The 17620-nt window shown below is 40.3% G+C and overlaps 1 protein-coding gene across 28 annotated transcripts in view; it reads left to right on the top strand.

Annotated features, from left to right (window-relative positions):
• Positions 1–17620, top strand: part of TNIK (TRAF2 and NCK interacting kinase) — a 408234-nt gene that overhangs the window by 333294 nt on the left and 57320 nt on the right. For 21 of the 28 annotated variants that reach the window (XM_077990083.1, XM_077990077.1, XM_077990073.1 and 18 more), the window contains 3 exon segments: positions 2152–2316; positions 11346–11585; positions 13805–13911. In XM_077990083.1, the coding sequence (XP_077846209.1) occupies positions 2152–2316; positions 11346–11585; positions 13805–13911 (512 nt within the window). 28 annotated transcript variants of the gene reach the window in all.

The following is a 17620-nucleotide window of genomic DNA, read 5'->3' as shown; positions in this document are numbered from 1 at the left end:
GGATGCTTAGACTGGAGCCTTGTTGCTGACACTTCCCAAAAGAATTATCTCAAAAGTGGTTTCTTTGCTCAAGATAGAGTCTTTGGGGACAAACTTTTCTACTATTGTTTTTAATGTTCTGTCCCTTAATGTATATTTAAAACTATCAATGTATTTTATAGCGAAAATAATAATTACAAGTATTCCTCACTCTGCATATATTTGGTTCCTGAATTTTGGATGACAAGTGGTTTGGACGGTGGGAATTCAGACACTGAAGGATGCTTATGTATGACTTACCTATTAATGATCTACCCTGAAAATAAGAAAATGGATAATATTTGACCAATTCCAGTGGTCTAGAAATACTAACCTTCTTTCAAAGAGTCTGGCATTTGGAAAAGTGATAAATTGCATGCCTTGATCTCAGTTTATCTATTGCTGTCTTTGTGGGACTTTTTCTTCTTTGTGGTCTTATCTCAAAGCTGGCTTTGTTCTTTTGCTCAATGTAATAGCCAAATAATTACTGCTGATGTAATACTTTGCACACATGCACACACAAAAAGTATACATGTTCTGGTTTATATTCCTGGCTTTTTGCAGCAAATTTTACTTGGTGTGTGGTAAGCTTCTGGGACTCGGGATTTCAAAACCAAAGCCAATTGTATGTACCCTGCACAGCCATGGTGGGGGAAGAGATGTTCACATTCCTCCTCAGTAGAGGCAAGAGGGCTGTTTTTCATTCTGCAGCTTATCTTATTGTGTTAAAATATGTGAGGTTAATATGAGTTTAAAAACAGACTTACTTTGTATATTTGATTGAGTCTGCCTCTAGAAAGATTCAAAATGGGATAGGGAAGATGGGGGAAAATCGCTCTTTCAAGTTTTTATTTCAAATCAGGCAGTAAAATGAATAAAGACTTTTAGCTGCTACATAAAAAATATGCACACAGACATGAATATTGAACACCTGCATGTGGGTTCTTAAAATGCTCAGTGAGTCAGCAGAAGAGAATTAAGGGCTCACTGTAAAGGCCATCAGTGTGGGGAGAATGGTTGCATTATCCTGATGGCTTTGGGAAGCACAACAGTCAAACTGGTCCTGAAGAAATAAAGGACAGGACACAGTAGATCTGGAAGAAAAGTCATAGACTTCTTGAAGTTGTCTAAGATCTTAAGCCATATCTTAGAGTGTGTACCTTGTTTATCTAAGTTTCTCTTTAAAACTGCCCTCCAAGGCAGTCTTTCTGCTGTAAATATGTACTAAAGGTAATGATGACCTGTTTAAAAAGGGCATTCACTGGCTCTGTGAGCATTTCCCATGAAGCACTTGGGATCTGTTATCTGCTTTGGGTTGAAAGGGACTCTGGAAGAAAGGGAATGATAAGGAAATGAAATAGTCTGAGAGAAGACAGGGTTAGAGGGGAAGAGAAAAGGAGGAGAAGCAAGAATGAACACCACGTGTGTAGAAACAGGGAGGAAGAAAGGGGAGAGCAAGACAGTGGAGTCCAAGCTGGGCATGAAAGAATGAGACGGGGCAGTGTATTTGAGGAAGCAAGAAAGACAACTGGAAAGAAAGACCTCTAAAGACAGAAAAAGAAAGTGACACAGGAAGTCTGTTTGAAACAGGCTACGCTCATTAAGCAGGCAGCCTGGAACACCCACTCGCCTATCAGTAGAACAGTGAAGAAATGGAGGGTGCGTGCACTCAGCTTCATCCTCTTGTTCCTCATGTTCCATGAAGCAACCCAAAGCAATTTTCTATGTTCCCCAAGTCATCTAAATGCATGCTACCATTCCCTTTGATTGTCTAGAGTGCAAACTGTCTTCCTCACTGACCCCATGGCATTGTGACCAATCAGTAAGATAATATCACAATCAATACAAGATAAACTCTTAGCAGGTCACGAATTCCCTGCTAACTGACTAACACAAGATAATGAGTAATGGAAGAGTGATGGCTTGGGTGTTCTATGTTGTTGTTGCTGTTGTTAGTGTTTGCTCTTTGCAAATTCTTGATGCAGTGCAGAAATAGAGTTTTGGCTTCTGAAAATCATTTAATCAGAGGATTCAAATGGCTGTGCAGGTGACTACAGAAAATCCTTACTAGAAGGTGAATCTACTATACATTGAGGCTGTCTTCTTTTTTTTTTTTTTTTTTTTGGCTTGTAGGTAGAAGAACGGTCAAGGCTCAACCGGCAAAGTTCCCCTGCCATGCCTCACAAAGTTGCCAACAGGATATCTGACCCCAACCTGCCCCCAAGGTCGGAGTCCTTCAGCATTAGTGGAGTTCAGCCTGCTCGAACACCCCCCATGCTCAGACCAGTCGATCCCCAGGTACAGTCTTGCCTCCATTCCATCAGGCATTCCTATAAGGTGCACAAGAAAACCTATTAAAAGCCTAGGGAATTGTAACATGGATTCAGGCATAGCGTCAAATTATTATCCTTAATATAGAATTTATAGTAATATAGGTGGCCCCACTGATTTTGAAGAGTAGAAGAAAAGGTGAGAAAGAAAAAAGCGTCACCCTTAAACTCGAGTCAACCACAAACTCACTTCTGTGTAAACTGGCCTCTCTGGAGACCCACAGGAGTTTCTGCAAGGTGAGAACAAGCATTCTTTTAGTTACAATTACCAAAACTAGAATTCATAGAAACCTTTGAAGTGTGTGTATGTGTATACATTATATATTTTTTGTTTTCTTGGGACTTTGGCATGAGCCTGAAACTGAAAAAATTAAATAGACTTGGTTAAGTAAAATTATATCTTCTAAGGCAGTGGTTCTCTAAGTGTAATCACTGGACCTGCAGCATCAGCCATCACCCAGGAACTTGATAGAAATGCAGATTATGAGGCCCACTTCAGACCAGCTGATCAGCAACTCTAGGGGTGGCGGAGGCCTGGCCGTCTGTAATTTCACAAGCCCTCTAAGTGATTCTAATGTACTTTAGAGTTTGAGAACAATTATTTAAAACTATAGGGTAAAGAAAAAAGATTACTCTACTTTTAGGAAAGGAGGTGGTTTCTGGAAGTTGTTTTTTTTTTTTTTTTTTTTTTTTGAGACAGAGTCTTGGTCTGTCTCCCAGGCTGGAGTGCAGTGGCCCAATCTCAGCTCACTGCAACCTCCGCCTCCCAGGTTCAAGTGATTCTTCTGCCTGAGCCTCCCACGTAGCTGGGACCACAGGTGTCCGCCACCACGCCTGGCTAATTTTTGTATTTTTAGTAGAGACAGGGTTGAACTCCTGACCTTGTGATCTGCCTGCCTCGGCCTCAAAAAGTGCTGGGATTACAGGCATGAGCCACCACGCCCAACCGGTTTCTGGAAGTTCTATGGGACTTTTATATATGCTAAAAATGAAATATGAAATGAAATAGATTAAGGAATTCCATGAAAAATAAAGATAATATAGTTTCTTCTGCCAAATGTCTTAAATTTCTTCCAGGCATCCACCTGTGTTAAGACTTCCACAAAAAATTTAAGGTCACCTTTGAAATATGTAATGCTGTTTGAACTGGAGTTTAAAAGAGTCGTGATAAAATCAAGTGTTCTTTAAGTTTGCCTTTAGTAAAGTCCAGGATTTTTCAGCACCAGCCAGCTTGGCCTATCTTCCTCTTGGCTGTTTTTAATTTGTATGTAATTCCTTCATGCCTAACCCTCAAAAAGATACATTTTTTTTAACAGGAATTTCTATTTTAATGTACAAATATCCTCTTTTAAACCCCCTAGCTTTGACCTTGGAAGGTACTTTGGCCTTTAAAGGGGAGAAGAGAGAGAAAATGTACTTTATGAGAACAACCAGACAGTGAACATGTAGCTATTTTGTGACAGTTGATTCACTTACGCATTCTTCAGGCGCTTCAGTTCGGGGGTTGTGTGGTGTGTCTTTTTTATTTTTTATTTTTTTGGCTCTTTTAAAGGGGATTTGTGTTTTATACTTGATACTTTTTTAAAGGGGCTTTGTTTTAATATTATTATTTAATATATTTAATGATATTTAACATTAATATACATCCGGTAGATTCTCTTCTGGTCGAAGCTTAATGTTCAGCTACTGGGCTTTGAGGATTTCCTCTGAGCTGTCATTAGTAACATTCCAGCACTTAAATTTCAAACCAAAGAGGAGTTGACAGGTCCTTGCACAAAAGAGATATTGCACTAATGTTTGTTGAATTAACAGTTTAATTTAGAAGGCACTCTAGATGTTTTCCCAACCAGGATTTATGGGACACCTTCCCCAAGCCAGGCACAGAGCTAGCCTAGGAGATATGATGCCGAGCATGACAGACATAGCTCCTGTCTCCAGGGAGCTCACCTTCATGAATAGGAGACACACATAGATAAGCACTAACTATGAGGTGTGAGCAGTGCTATGGCAAAGTGGTGCCCTGCACTCTGGATTTTAATGATTTGTCTTTTTTTTTTTTTTTTTTTTAATTTATTATTATTATACTTTAAGTTGTAGGGTACATGTGCATAACGTGCAGGTTTGTTACATATGTATACTTGTGCCATGTTGCTGTGCTGCACCCATCAACTCATCATTTACATCAGGTATAACTCCCAATGCAATCCCTCCCCCCTCCCCCGTCCCCATGATACGCCCCGGTGTGTGATGTTCCCCTTCCTGAGTTCGAGTGATCTCATTGTTCAGTTCCCACCTATGAGTGAGAACATGCGGTGTTTGGTTTTCTGTTCTTGTGATAGTTTGCTAAGAATGATGGATTCCAGCTGCATCCAAGTCCCTACAAAGGACTCAAACTCATCCTTTTTTATGGCTGCATAGTATTCCATGGTGTATATGTGCCACATTTTCTTAATCCAATCTGTCACTGATGGACATCTGGGTTGATTCCAAGTCTTTGCTATTGTGAATAGTGCCGCAATAAACATACGTGTGCATGTGTCTTTATAGCAGCATAATTTATAATCCTTTGGGTATATACCCAGTAATGGGATGGCTGGGTCATATGGTACACCTAGTTCTAGATCCTTGAGGAATCGCCATACTGTTTTCCATAATGGTTGAACTAGTTTACAATCCCACCAACAGTGTAAAAGTGTTCCTATTTCTCCACATCGTCTCCAGCACCTGTTGTTTCCTGACTTTTTAATGCTTGCCATTCTAACTGGTGTCAGATGGTATCTCATTGTGGTTTTGATTTGCATTTCTCTGATGGCCAGTGATGATGAGCATTTTTTCATGTGTCTGTTGGCTGTATGAATGTCTTCTTTTGAGAAATGTCTGTTCATATCCTTTGCCCACTTTTTGATGGGGTTGTTTGTTTTTTTCTTGTAAATTTGTTTGAGTTCTTTGTAGGTTCTGGATATTAGCCCTTTGTCAGATGAGTAGATTGCAAAAATTTTCTCCCATTCTGTAGTTTGCCTGTTCACTCTGATGGTAGTGTCTTTTGCTGTGCAGAAGCTCTTTAGTTTAATGAGATCCCATTTGTCAATTTTGGCTTTTGCTGCCGTTGCTTTTGGTGTTTTAGACATGAAATCTTTGCCCATGCCTATGTCCTGAATGGTACTACCTAGGTTTTCCTCTAGGATTTTTATGGTATTAGGTCTAACATTTAAGTCTCTAATCCATCTTGAATTAATTTTCGTATAAGGAGTAAGGAAAGGATCCAGTTTCAGCTTTCTACTTATGGCTAGCCAATTTTCCCAGCACCATTTATTAAATAGGGAATCCTTTCCCCATTTCTTGTTTCTCTCAGGTTTGTCAAAGATCAAATGGCTGTAGATGTGTGGTATTATTTCTGAGGACTCTGTTCTGTTCCATTGGTCTATATCTCTGTTTTGGTACCAGTACCATGCTGTTTTGGTTACTGTAGCCTTGTAGTATAGTTTGAAGTCAGGTAGCGTGATGCCTCCAGCTTTGTTCTTTTGACTTAGGATTGTCTTGGAGATGCGGGCTCTTTTTTGGTTCCATATGAACTTTAAAGCAGTTTTTTCCAATTCTGTGAAGAAACTCATTGGTAGCTTGATGGGGATGGCATTGAATCTATAAATTACCTTGGGCAGTATGGCCATTTTCACGATATTGATTCTTCCTATCCATGAGCATGGTATGTTCTTCCATTTGTTTGTGTCCTCTTTGATTTCACTGAGCAGTGGTTTGTAGTTCTCCTTGAAGAGGTCCTTTACATCCCTTGTAAGTTGGATTCCTAGGTATTTGATTCTCTTTGAAGCAATTGTGAATGGAAGTTCATTCCTGATTTGGCTCTCTGTTTGTCTGTTACTGGTGTATAAGAATGCTTGTGATTTTTGCACATTAATTTTGTATCCTGAGACTTTGCTGAAGTTGCTTATCAGCTTAAGGAGATTTTGGGCCGAGACAATGGGGTTTTCTAAATATACAATCATGTCATCTGCAAACAGGGACAATTTGACTTCTTCTTTTCCTAACTGAATACCCTTGATTTCTTTCTCTTGCCTGATTGCCCTAGCCAGAACTTCCAACACTATGTTGAATAGGAGTGGTGAGAGAGGGCATCCCTGTCTTGTGCCAGTTTTCAAAGGGAATTTTCCAGTTTTTGCCCATTCAGTATGATATTGGCTGTGGGTTTGTCATAAATAGCTCTTATTATTTTGAGGTACGTTCCATCAATACCGAATTTATTGAGCATTTTTAGCATGAAGGGCTGTTGCATTTTGTCAAAAGCCTTTTCTGCATCTATTGAGATAATCATGTGGTTCTTGTCTTTGGTTCTGTTTATATGCTGGATTATGTTTATTGATTTGCGAATGTTGAACCAGCCTTGCATCCCAGGGATGAAGCCCACTTGATCATCGTGGATAAGCTTTTTGATGTGTTGCTGAATCCGGTTTGCCAGTATTTTATTGAGGATTTTTGCATCGATGTTCATCAGGGATATTGGTCTAAAATTCTCTTTTTTTGTTGTGTCTCTGCCAGGCTTTGGTATCAGGATGATATTGGCCTCATAAAATGAGTTAGGGAGGATTCCCTCTTTTTCTATTGATTGGAATAGTTTCAGAAGGAATGGTACCAACTCCTCCTTGTACCTCTGGTAGAGTTCAGCTGTGAATCCATCTGGTCCTGGACTTTTTTTGGTTGGTAGGCTATTAATTGTTGCCTCAATTTCAGAGCCTGCTATTGGTCTATTCAGGGATTCAACTTCTTCCTGGTTTAGTCTTGGAAGAGTGTAAGTGTCCAGGAAATTATCCATTTCTTATAGATTTTCCAGTTTATTTGCGTAGAGGTGTTTATAGTATTCTCTGATGGCAGTTTGTATTTCTGTGGGGTCGGTGGTGATATCCCCTTTATCATTTTTAATTGCGTCGATTTGATTGTTCTCTCTTTTCTTCTTTATTAGTCTGGCTAGTGGTCTGTCAATTTTGTTGATCTTTTCAAAAAACCAACTCCTGGATTCATTGATTTTTTTGGAGGGTTTTTTGTGTCTCTATCTCCTTCAGTTCTGCTCTGATCTTAGTTATTTCTTGCCTTCTGCTAGCTTTCGAATGTGTTTGCTCTTGCTTCTCTAGTTCTTTTAATTGCGATGTTAGAGTGTCAATTTTAGATCTTTCCTGCTTTCTCTTGTGGGCATTTAGTGCTATAAATTTCCCTCTACACACTGCTTTAAATGTGTCCCAGAGATTCTGGTATGTTGTATCTTTGTTCTCATTGGTTTCAAAGAACATCTTTATTTCTGCCTTCATTTCGTTATGTACCCAGTAGTCATTCAGGAGCAGGTTGTTCAGTTTCCATGTAGTTGAGCGGTTTTGATTGAGTTTCCTAGTCCTGAGTTCTAGTTTGATTGCACTGTGGTCTGAGAGACAGTTTGTTATAATTTCTGTTCTTGTACATTTGCTGAGGAGTGCTTTACTTCCAATTACGTGGTCGATTTTGTAGTAAGTATGATGTGGTGCTGAGAAGAATGTATATTCTGTTGATTTGGGGTGGAGAGTTCTATAGATGTCTATTAGCTCTGCTTGCTGCAGAGATGAGTTCAATTCCTGGATATCCTTGTTAACTTTCTGTCTCGTTGATCTGTCTAATGTTGACAGTGGAGTGTTGAAGTCTCCCATTATTATTGTATGGGAGTCTAAGTCTCTTTGTAAGTCTCTAAGGACTTGCTTTATGAATCTGGGTGCTCCTGTATTGGGTGCATATCTATTTAGGATAGTTAGCTCTTCCTGTTGAATTGATCCCTTTACCATTATGTAATGGCCTTCTTTGTCTCTTTTGATCTTTGATGGTTTAAAGTCTGTTTTATCAGAGACTAGTATTGCAACCCCCGCTTTTTTTTGTTCTCCATTTGCTTGGTAAATCTTCCTCCATCCCTTTATTTTGAGCCTATGTATGTCTCTGTGTGTGAGATGGGTCTCCTGAATACAGCAGACTGATGGGTCTTGACTCTTTATCCAGTTTGCCAGTCTGTGTCTTTTAATTGGAGCATTTAGTCCATTTACATTTAAGGTTAATATTGTTATGTGTGAACTTGATCCTGCCATTATGATATTAACTGGTTATTTTGCTCGTTAGTTGATGCAGTTTCTTCCTAGCCTCAATGGTCTTTACATTTTGGCATGTTTTTGCAATGGCTGGTACCGGTTGTTCCTTTCCATGTTTGGTGCTTCCTTCAGGGTCTCTTGTAAGGCAGGCCTAGTGGTGACAAAATCTCTAAGCATTTGCTTATCTGTAAAGGATTTTATTTCTCCTTCACTTATGAAACTTAGTTTGGCTGGATATGAAATTCTGGGTTTAAAATTCTTTTCTTTAAGAATGTTGAATATTGGCCCCCACTCTCTTCTGGCTTGGAGAGTTTCTGCCGAGAGATCTGCTGTTAGTCTGATGGGCTTCCCTTTGTGGGTAATCCGACCTTTCTCTCTGGCTGCCCTTAAGATTTTTTCCTTCATTTCAACTTTGGTGAATCTGGCAATTATGTGTCTTGGAGTTGCTCTTCTCGAGGAGTATCTTTGTGGCGTTCTCTGTATTTCCTGGATTTGAATGTTGGCCTGCCCTACTAGGTTGGGGAAGTTCTCCTGGATGATATCCTGAAGAGTGTTTTCCAACTTGGTTCCATTTTCCCCCTCACTTTCAGGCACCCCAATCAGACGTAGATTTGGTCTTTTTACATAATCCCATACTTCTTGCAGGCTTTGTTCATTTCTTTTTCTTCTTTTTTCTTTTGGTTTCTCTTCTCGCTTCATTTCATTCATTTGATCCTCAATCGCTGATACTCTTTCTTCCAGTTGATCAAGTCGGTTACTGAAGCTTGTGCATTTGTCACGTATTTCTCGTGTCATGGTTTTCATCTCTTTCATTTCGTTTATGACCTTCTCTGCATTAATTACTCTAGCCATCAATTCTTCCACTTTTTTTTCAAGATTTTTAGTTTCTTTGCGCTGGGTACGTAATTCCTCCTTTAGCTCTGAGAAATTTGATGGACTGAAGCCTTCTTCTCTCATCTCGTCAAAGTCATTCTCCGTCCAGCTTTCATCCCTTGCTGGCGATGAGCTGCGCTCCTTTGCCGGGGGAGATGCGCTCTTATTTTTTGAATTTCCAGCTTTTCTGCCCTGCTTTTTCCCCATCTTTGTGGTTTTATCTGCCTCTGGTCTTTGATGATGGTGATGTACTGATGGGGTTTTGGTGTAGGTGTAGGTGTCCTTCCTGTTTGATAGTTTTCCTTCTAACAGTCAGGACCCTCAGCTGTAGGTCTGTTGGAGATTGCTTGAGGTCCACTCCAGACCCTGTTTGCCTGGCTATCAGCAGCAGAGGCTGCAGAAGATAGAATATTTCTGAACAGCAAGTGTACCTGTCTGATTCTTGCTTTGGAAGCTTCCTCTCAGGGGTGTACTCCTCCCTGTGAGGTGTGGGGTGTCAGACTGCCCCTAGTGGGGGATGTCTCCCAGTTAGACTACTCAGGGGTCAGGGACCCACTTGAGCAGGGAGTCTGTCCCTTCTCAGATCTCAACCTCCGTGTTGGGAGATCCACTGCTCTCTTCAAAGCTGTCAGACAGAGTCGTTTGCGTCTGCAGAGGTGTCTGCTGCGTTTGTTTAGTTTACTGTGCCCTGTCCCCAGACGTGGTGTCTACAGAGACAGGCAGGTTTCCTTGAGCTGCTGTGAGCTCCACCCACTTCGAGCTTCCCAGCAGCTTTGTTTACCTACTTAAGCCTCAGCAATGGCCGGCGCCCCTCCCCCAGCCTCGCTGCTGCCTTGCTGGTAGATCACAGACTGCTGCGCTAGCAATGAGGGAGGCTCCGTGGGTGTGGGACCCACCCGGCCAGGTGTGGGATATGATCTCCTGGTGTGCCTGTTTGCTTAAAGCGCAGTATTGTGGTGGGAGTTACCTGATTTTCCAGGTGTTGTGTGTCTCAGTTCCCCTGGCTAGGAAAAGGGATTCCCTTCCCCCTTGCGCTTCCCAGGTGAGGCAATGCCTCGCCCTGCTTCAGCTCTTGCTGGTCGGGCTGCAGCAGCTGACCAGCACCGATCGTCCGGCACTCCCCAGTGAGATGAACCCAGTACCTCAGTTGAAAATGCAGAAATCACCGGTCTTCTGTGTCGCTCGCGCTGGGAGTTGGAGACTGGAGCTGCTCCTATTCGGCCATCTTGCTCCGCCCCCTTAATGATTTGTCTTTAAGAGCCACAGTTTCGCTGAAAGACTGCCTGTCTTCCCTGCGTGAACAGTATCACCACATGCCCAGTTGGGCCAGTTGAGATACTTAACTCAAAATGTTACATCGTGGTGTCAAGAGATAATATGACAGCATAGATGGTAAGAGTCAGCACAGCAGAAAGTAGAATATCATAGAGGTTAGGTTTATGGGCTATGGGTGTAGAATGCCTGGGTTCCAGTCCATGCTCCAGCAGGTGTTATCTGTGCAATCTAGGGTATTGCTTAACCTCTCTACACCTTACATTGCTCGGTGTAAAATGAGGAAAATGATTGTGTCCACCTCAGGATGGACTCAGTGATTTCGTAACAAGTAAGATATTTAGAGCAGTTTTTGTTTTACAGAGCAACACTCTCTAACGTAAAAGTTAGGGGTTTTAAAGGAGGAAGTTCATAATATTAGCAGAGAAGTGCTTATAAAATATATTGCATTGCTGGTCAGTAAATATTCACTAAATATACAGTAGTTATTGTTATTTCTTCATTTATTCCACTGACTTAGCATTCCCAAGTAAATCATTTAACTTTGTGCCAGCCCTACATATCGTTCCAATGGAAAATTTTGAAGAGAGCTAAAAAAACACGCTATATATAGTTGTGATAGACTCTCTATAGTCCAATTTTTGTGCCCTTGAACTTTTTTTTTTTCCTTCAGCTGACTGAGGTACTGGCTGATCTGCCTTTTCTTCTAATCATGCTGTTTTCATGTTGTTTTGATGCTTAGATCCCACATCTGGTAGCTGTAAAATCCCAGGGACCTGCCTTGACTGCCTCCCAGTCAGTGCACGAGCAGCCCACAAAGGGCCTCTCTGGGTTTCAGGAGGCTCTGAACGTGACCTCTCACCGCGTGGAGATGCCACGCCAGAACTCAGATCCCACCTCTGAAAACCCTCCTCTCCCCACTCGCATTGAAAAGTTTGACCGAAGCTCTTGGTTACGACAGGAAGAAGACATTCCACCAAAGGTAGTATTTACTGGGGTGTTTTGTTTAATCATGAGCATCACTGATGGTTATTATTACCACTATTCCAGACCTTTCGTAGTAGTGGAGAATGTGATCATGCCAAAGCACTTTCCCTTCTCATGTTTGTTTTGGTCCCTCTTCATTCCCTGGCTATGACTTGGATTGTCATTTACCATGTCTGACCTTTATTTCCCCCACAAGAAAACTGAAGTGAGGTAGATTGAAGCACAGATCCTACATCCAAAGTTAGAACTCTCAACCCCAAGTATTCCAAACTGTTATTTTGCTGTCTATATTAACAAATGAAGTAATGGATATTTCATTGATGACTGAATCTACATCAAGACAATTGAAAACTTCCAGATAAAAAGTAGAAAATTCATGTATTCCTATTTTTAACAACACAAAAGTGAAGCCAGATTTCAGGGGTTCAGAAGATAGTATTATTCTTAGGATATTTTAGTTGGCCCCATTTTAAGGAAAGCTCTTTCTAGGCCAAGTTGTAATTTATTTCCATCTTTAATTAACTACTGAGGAAAAACTTTAGGGTAAAATGACCAGCCATTCCACTGGACAGAACAGCCCCAAGTCTGGGTTCTTTGTTTTCCTCTACCAAGTCATTACTCATTCCAAGAAATGTTCTAGAATGTGGCTGTCTGCATCTAGCTACAAACAACCTGGAAGTATTTCAAAATACTAGAGACATTTTTTGCATCAGATTTTTCCTGATTCAGGAATCCCCCTTTTCCTGAGCTTAGCATAGAGGCTGTGACAAGTAGAATGTTCCACAATTTGCAGAAAATGCCACTGTTAATTCCAGAAGAAAAAGAAACTTCTACTGAATGATTTACAAATACATTTTTTCATCTTCCTCTTAAAAGGATATTATAACAAGAGTCCCATTATTTTGAAGATAAAAATAGCTGATAATTTTTTGAGATTCTTTGTGGTAGCAGAAATGTCATCAGAAAAAAAAAAAAGGTAAATAGGGAGCAAAAATCAGTATAAAAAAATAAGGTGGGCAAAGGAGCAGACACAATAGATGGAAAAGTGGAAAACTGAATTTATTGGTTCCACTCTCTAAAAATATGCAGGCACACAGGCATGAAGCTGAAAGAAAATTTTAGATGAATTCAAAACTTAGGTTTAAGAATATGTTAGGCTCTTTTGTCTCTACAACCAATTATATTTATGGTAAGGAAAAGAAAAAATAGTAATAGGAATAGTAATATTTAATTTGAACAAGTGGTAGCATTGATTTGGTCATTCTGCTTTACTGCACTGACTCATCTTGATGTTAAAATGAATAAAAATTAAATTTTCAAAACAAAGGATGACACTTTACACTGAAAGTAATTTTCTATACTAGGATTCATATGATTCTTTTAAATAATGAACTCCTTTAGTAGACTTAAAATATTTAATTTCATTTTTTAAATGTCTGTTTTATAAATTGGGACGTACTTCAATTCTACCTTAGGTTGCTTCCAGATAAGATAATACATTTTCCTCCAGTCTTACTGGTATTTACACAGCCTTTTTGAAGATCCTTCCAGTATTTTCAGTATTAATTCTGCTTTGTATTATGTTCTATTATGTTCACTCATTGACCAAAACACAGTGCTTTTGGTTTTTGGTTTTAGTACGTAATTGCAAATCAAGTAGAAAGTAGAAACATTCAGGATCTATTGTGGTAGGTTCTCTGAGCTCACCAACATATGACTTATGTCCTAAGCTCTATCCTGATATTCTAGTTTCTCACCAGATTTCATTATTTCCTTATCTGTTTATTGTGATGTAAGCTAAAAATGGAACTTGCTTCATCTGGGTGGCTCTTAGCTGATGCAACTTCCAACGAGTTAATGATACCCTAAAGAGATTCCTGGTATTTACCACTTTTGCCCAACCAAGAGAGGTCAGTTATTTTTAGCTCAGTGTATCAAAATTGTTAGTTTTACCTATCTTTAAATTTGTTTTTAAGATTGAGGATGACCCTCTTTAATGGTTCCCAAATTTGCTCATTGTTTTTTGCCAGTAGACCTTTGTTTGATTTTGTTTAGGGAGTTTAATATTTCTTTGAGGAATGAATGAAAGATAGTTCTTTACTGTTTCAGATAGATTCTGTGGCTTGTGGCAAATCATTGGAAAGAAGGATTTTCTGACAATAGGCTATGGAAGCTACTTTATGGAAACTATTTCTGAATTCTGGTTTCTTCCAGGTGCCTCAAAGAACAACTTCTATATCCCCAGCATTAGCCAGAAAGAATTCTCCTGGGAATGGTAGTGCTCTGGGACCCAGACTAGGATCTCAACCCATCAGAGCAAGGTAAGGAAGGAAGGTGGTTAAGGTAAAAGAAAAAACTCCTACCCACCATTGTCATTATTGCTTTCCTAGAAATGTCTGTGTTCTTTTTTCACTTCAGAGGCATGTTGACTTTCCACGTGCACTATAAATGTTGATGGTCCAGAACACATGCCTTTTATTTCTTCAGTAGCTTTTCAGAGAAATCAGTATTCAGTGGGGGGCTCATGAATTAATGGGGCAACCCAGAAACCAATCAGATGTACCTTAGCTGACAGTTTTTAAAATCTGAGAGTAAAATTACAAATATCAATCTGGGCCGGGCACGGTGGCTCAAGCCTGTAATCCCAGCACTTTGGGAGGCTGAGACGGGCGGATCATGAGGTCAAGAGATCGAGACCATCCTGGCTAACACGGTGAAACCCCGTCTCTACTAAAAAATACAGAAAACTAGCCGGGCGTGGTGGCGGGCGCCTGTAGTCCCAACTACTCGGGAGGCTGAGGCAGGAGAATGGCGTGAACCCGGGAGGCGGAGCTTGCAGTGAGCTGAGATCTGGCCACTGCACTCCAGCCTGGGCGCCAGAGCGAGACTCCGTCTCAAAAAAAAAAAAAAAAACAAAAAAAAACAAATATCAATCTGGTTGCAGTGCCCTAAACCATTACTTCAGAGACCACTTTATAGAGTCAACAGAACAAAATGACCTGTTATGGCCTCTTTTGAGGTGATTTTTAGCATCAGTTCAAGAACCATGCCCTGGAAACCACTGAGACATTACAAAGCAATTACCACGGAAATAGTGACCATCTTCAGAGCTTCTCTAGCTTGGCAGCTATAGAAGAACTAGCTCTTATGAGGAAGTTGCCTCTTTGGCATTACGAATGTCACTGAGATACAGTTATGCTTCCACTCTTGCTGTGTTCTCCTTCGAGAATTTCCTATCAATAATGCACATTCCTATAGTCAGGAAGTTGCATCCACTTCCACTGGTTGGTGTAGAGGTCTCAAGAAGCTGGAAAGTAAATAGTATCTTTACAGTGTCTGAACAGATTTTTTGTGGTAACAGATGCTGTTTGCTGTTATAGTTCATCAAGCTTCCCTCAGATTTTTCATGATGAATACATCACTTTTTAGGATCAACTGAAATAGCAAATGGCCTCTGCTGAGGCTATAAAAAGGATGTGATTGGGCAGGCTGTTTTCTTCTTCATTGTGTTCATAATAAAAGGACCCTCCTTTGCTAGTAAGAGAGAATGACTGGAAATGAAGCTTATGATTACATGCACATACTTTAAAATATGGAATGCTTTAAATCATAAAGCTTTAATTTTCCTCTTCAAGTGAAAAGCCTTAGGGAAGGTGTCAGCCCAGCAATAACATGAAACTATACTAAGAACACGAATCCCTTTAGGGCAAAGATGCTAGCCCATTCTGTGTGGAATTACCAATTGCAAGAGGCTCTGAATGAGCCATTGTTTTCCAGTGACTTGTCAGATTCACACTGAGCTCGTGTTGCTAAGCAGCTAAGCAGCACTGAGGAAGACTACAGCCACTGTGACCAGGCAGCCAAAGGCACGTTAGTGCTGGATTGCCAGCCTGAACTTTATCAGTGCCCCTCTTCAAGCAGTGATAAATCCCCAATTATCAGTGCTGCTGCTTCCTTTGAACCCTGCCCCTGGGGCTCTGTTCATTGGATCAGTTGCTTAGAATTTTAGTTTCTTTAGATAAAGTATTATTTCAACTTTAAGTATTTTTGCTTCTGTCAACCAAAAAGAGAGAAAATTACCATTGTATAGTCAAATAAAAAGCCGTTTTCATTCCCTCTGAAGTGCTATTTTAATGACATTAAGGCCTAAGGTAATTGGTATTTGATGGTCAGTGGCTTACAAAATAATGAGCCTTTCCTCTTGGAGCCACTTGCATATTATACTTTATCCAAAGAATGCTGACTTTGTGAGAGACAGCTAACATTTTTCTACTTAGAGAGGAAGGGATGAAGTGAGCTAAGAGGTCATAGTTACTCACCTACAATGAAAGTCAGAGATTGGGGGTCGGGGGTGAAGAAACCTCTTCTTTGCATGTAGGACAGTCCTATAGAACACCCCTTTTTATGCTATCATGTATCTCCATGTGACCAACATTTAAGATGTAAATCAGATTTGCGGCTCTAGATTGGATTGCATGTTTAAAAGCTTTACGATTTGGTTTATTTACTGTGAGAGCCATATCTTTAGTTCACCTTTGCTGCACAATATAATCACAAGTTGAGTGACCTGAAAAAATAACAGTTTAATATTTCTCACGATGCTGTGGGTTGCCTAAGGAGTTATGCTGCTCTCACCTGGGCTCACTCTTGCAGTTGCACTGAGCAGATGGGTCCGCTGCACCTCTTGCTCCACGTGGTCTTTCATTCTGGGCTTCTTTACCCTTTTGTGACTTCAGAAGAGCATTTCAAGAGAGAAAGTTCCAATGCACAAATACTTTTGAAGCCTTTGCTTGCATCATCTTTGCTGATAACCCATTAGCCATCACAAGTCACTTGGCTAAGCCCTGAGTCAGTATGGAAAGGAACTCCACCGGGGCAGGGACACTGGGAGATGTGATTTGCCAGGGGCCATTACTGTGACACAGACCTCTCCTACTGTCTGCTGGTCCTAATGAAGTCCTTATAGTTCTTTTCGTGCCATTTGTCAGATGACCACCCATCCATATAGTCTCTTTAACAGGTGTTGCTTTTAAATAACCTGTCCTTTACAGTGCTTCTACACTTTCCTGTACTTGGTCAATATTCTGTTTTTCCTCCTAGTCTTTTCTTTGAAGTGATTCCCAAGGGTGACTAGAAAATTAGCAAAGTTAAAATGGATTCCAGTAAAAATTACACAGCTAATAAAGGACAGATTCAGGATGTTTTGTTACTATCATTTTTTAATTCATTTGCTAAATTCAGCAAATACATACTGAAGCTGCATGTGGCCCTGGGATCCAGTGACTCAAACCAAAACTGCCTGACTCTAGGGCCAAGGGGTCATAATATACCTGCTGCTCTTTGGGACTGCGGGTACCAGTAGGGGCAAAATTGTATTTCTTGCGTCACTTTCTTATTTTGCTTTGAAGTAAATATGTGAATTAACTAAAAGAGGCAGACCTCTCTCTTCTGTGGCAAACTTAGGGACCATATGTTTAAGGTAACATGTCTCAACCCAAAAGGAACCTGGACCCCCAAGTCACCACTTAGAGAACCATCAAAGGAGATCTTAGAGAACCATCAAAGGAGACCAGTTCTACCTGTGTATATTATGATGTGACTGAGAAATAAACCACTGTTGTGCTAAATCAATTTTTAAAACAAAGAAAAACAAGGCAGAGCCTAATGGTTAAGAAGCTCAGTTTTTGCTTCCTGCACTTAGTAGTAATGAACTCAAGTTACTAGGTGCAAGATGTTTTATAGTAACTGCAGAATGTGTGATGTTTTTTGATAATTTGGGACACAATATGTTTAAATCAGTAAACTACTTAGTACCCTGAAGAGAAGACTCTTGAATTAAAATCATCAGTATGCAAGGGTGTACCTGTAACTTGAGGACAAAAATAAAGCTTTTACTATTTTGAATATCATTCCTTCTCCCCAAAATAACTCCCTATTATGTCACTCTTCCACTGTTGGTAGGCACCATACCAAATCCAAAGAGCCCTATGGAGAATTTTTATTTTATTTTATTTTATTTTATTTTTTTGA

The sequence above is a fragment of the Macaca mulatta genome, chromosome 2 (genome assembly GCF_049350105.2).
Source record: "Macaca mulatta isolate MMU2019108-1 chromosome 2, T2T-MMU8v2.0, whole genome shotgun sequence".
Taxonomy (NCBI): domain Eukaryota; kingdom Metazoa; phylum Chordata; class Mammalia; order Primates; family Cercopithecidae; genus Macaca; species Macaca mulatta.
Note: the sequence above shows the minus strand (reverse complement) of the source record. Positions and strands in the feature narration are given on the sequence as shown.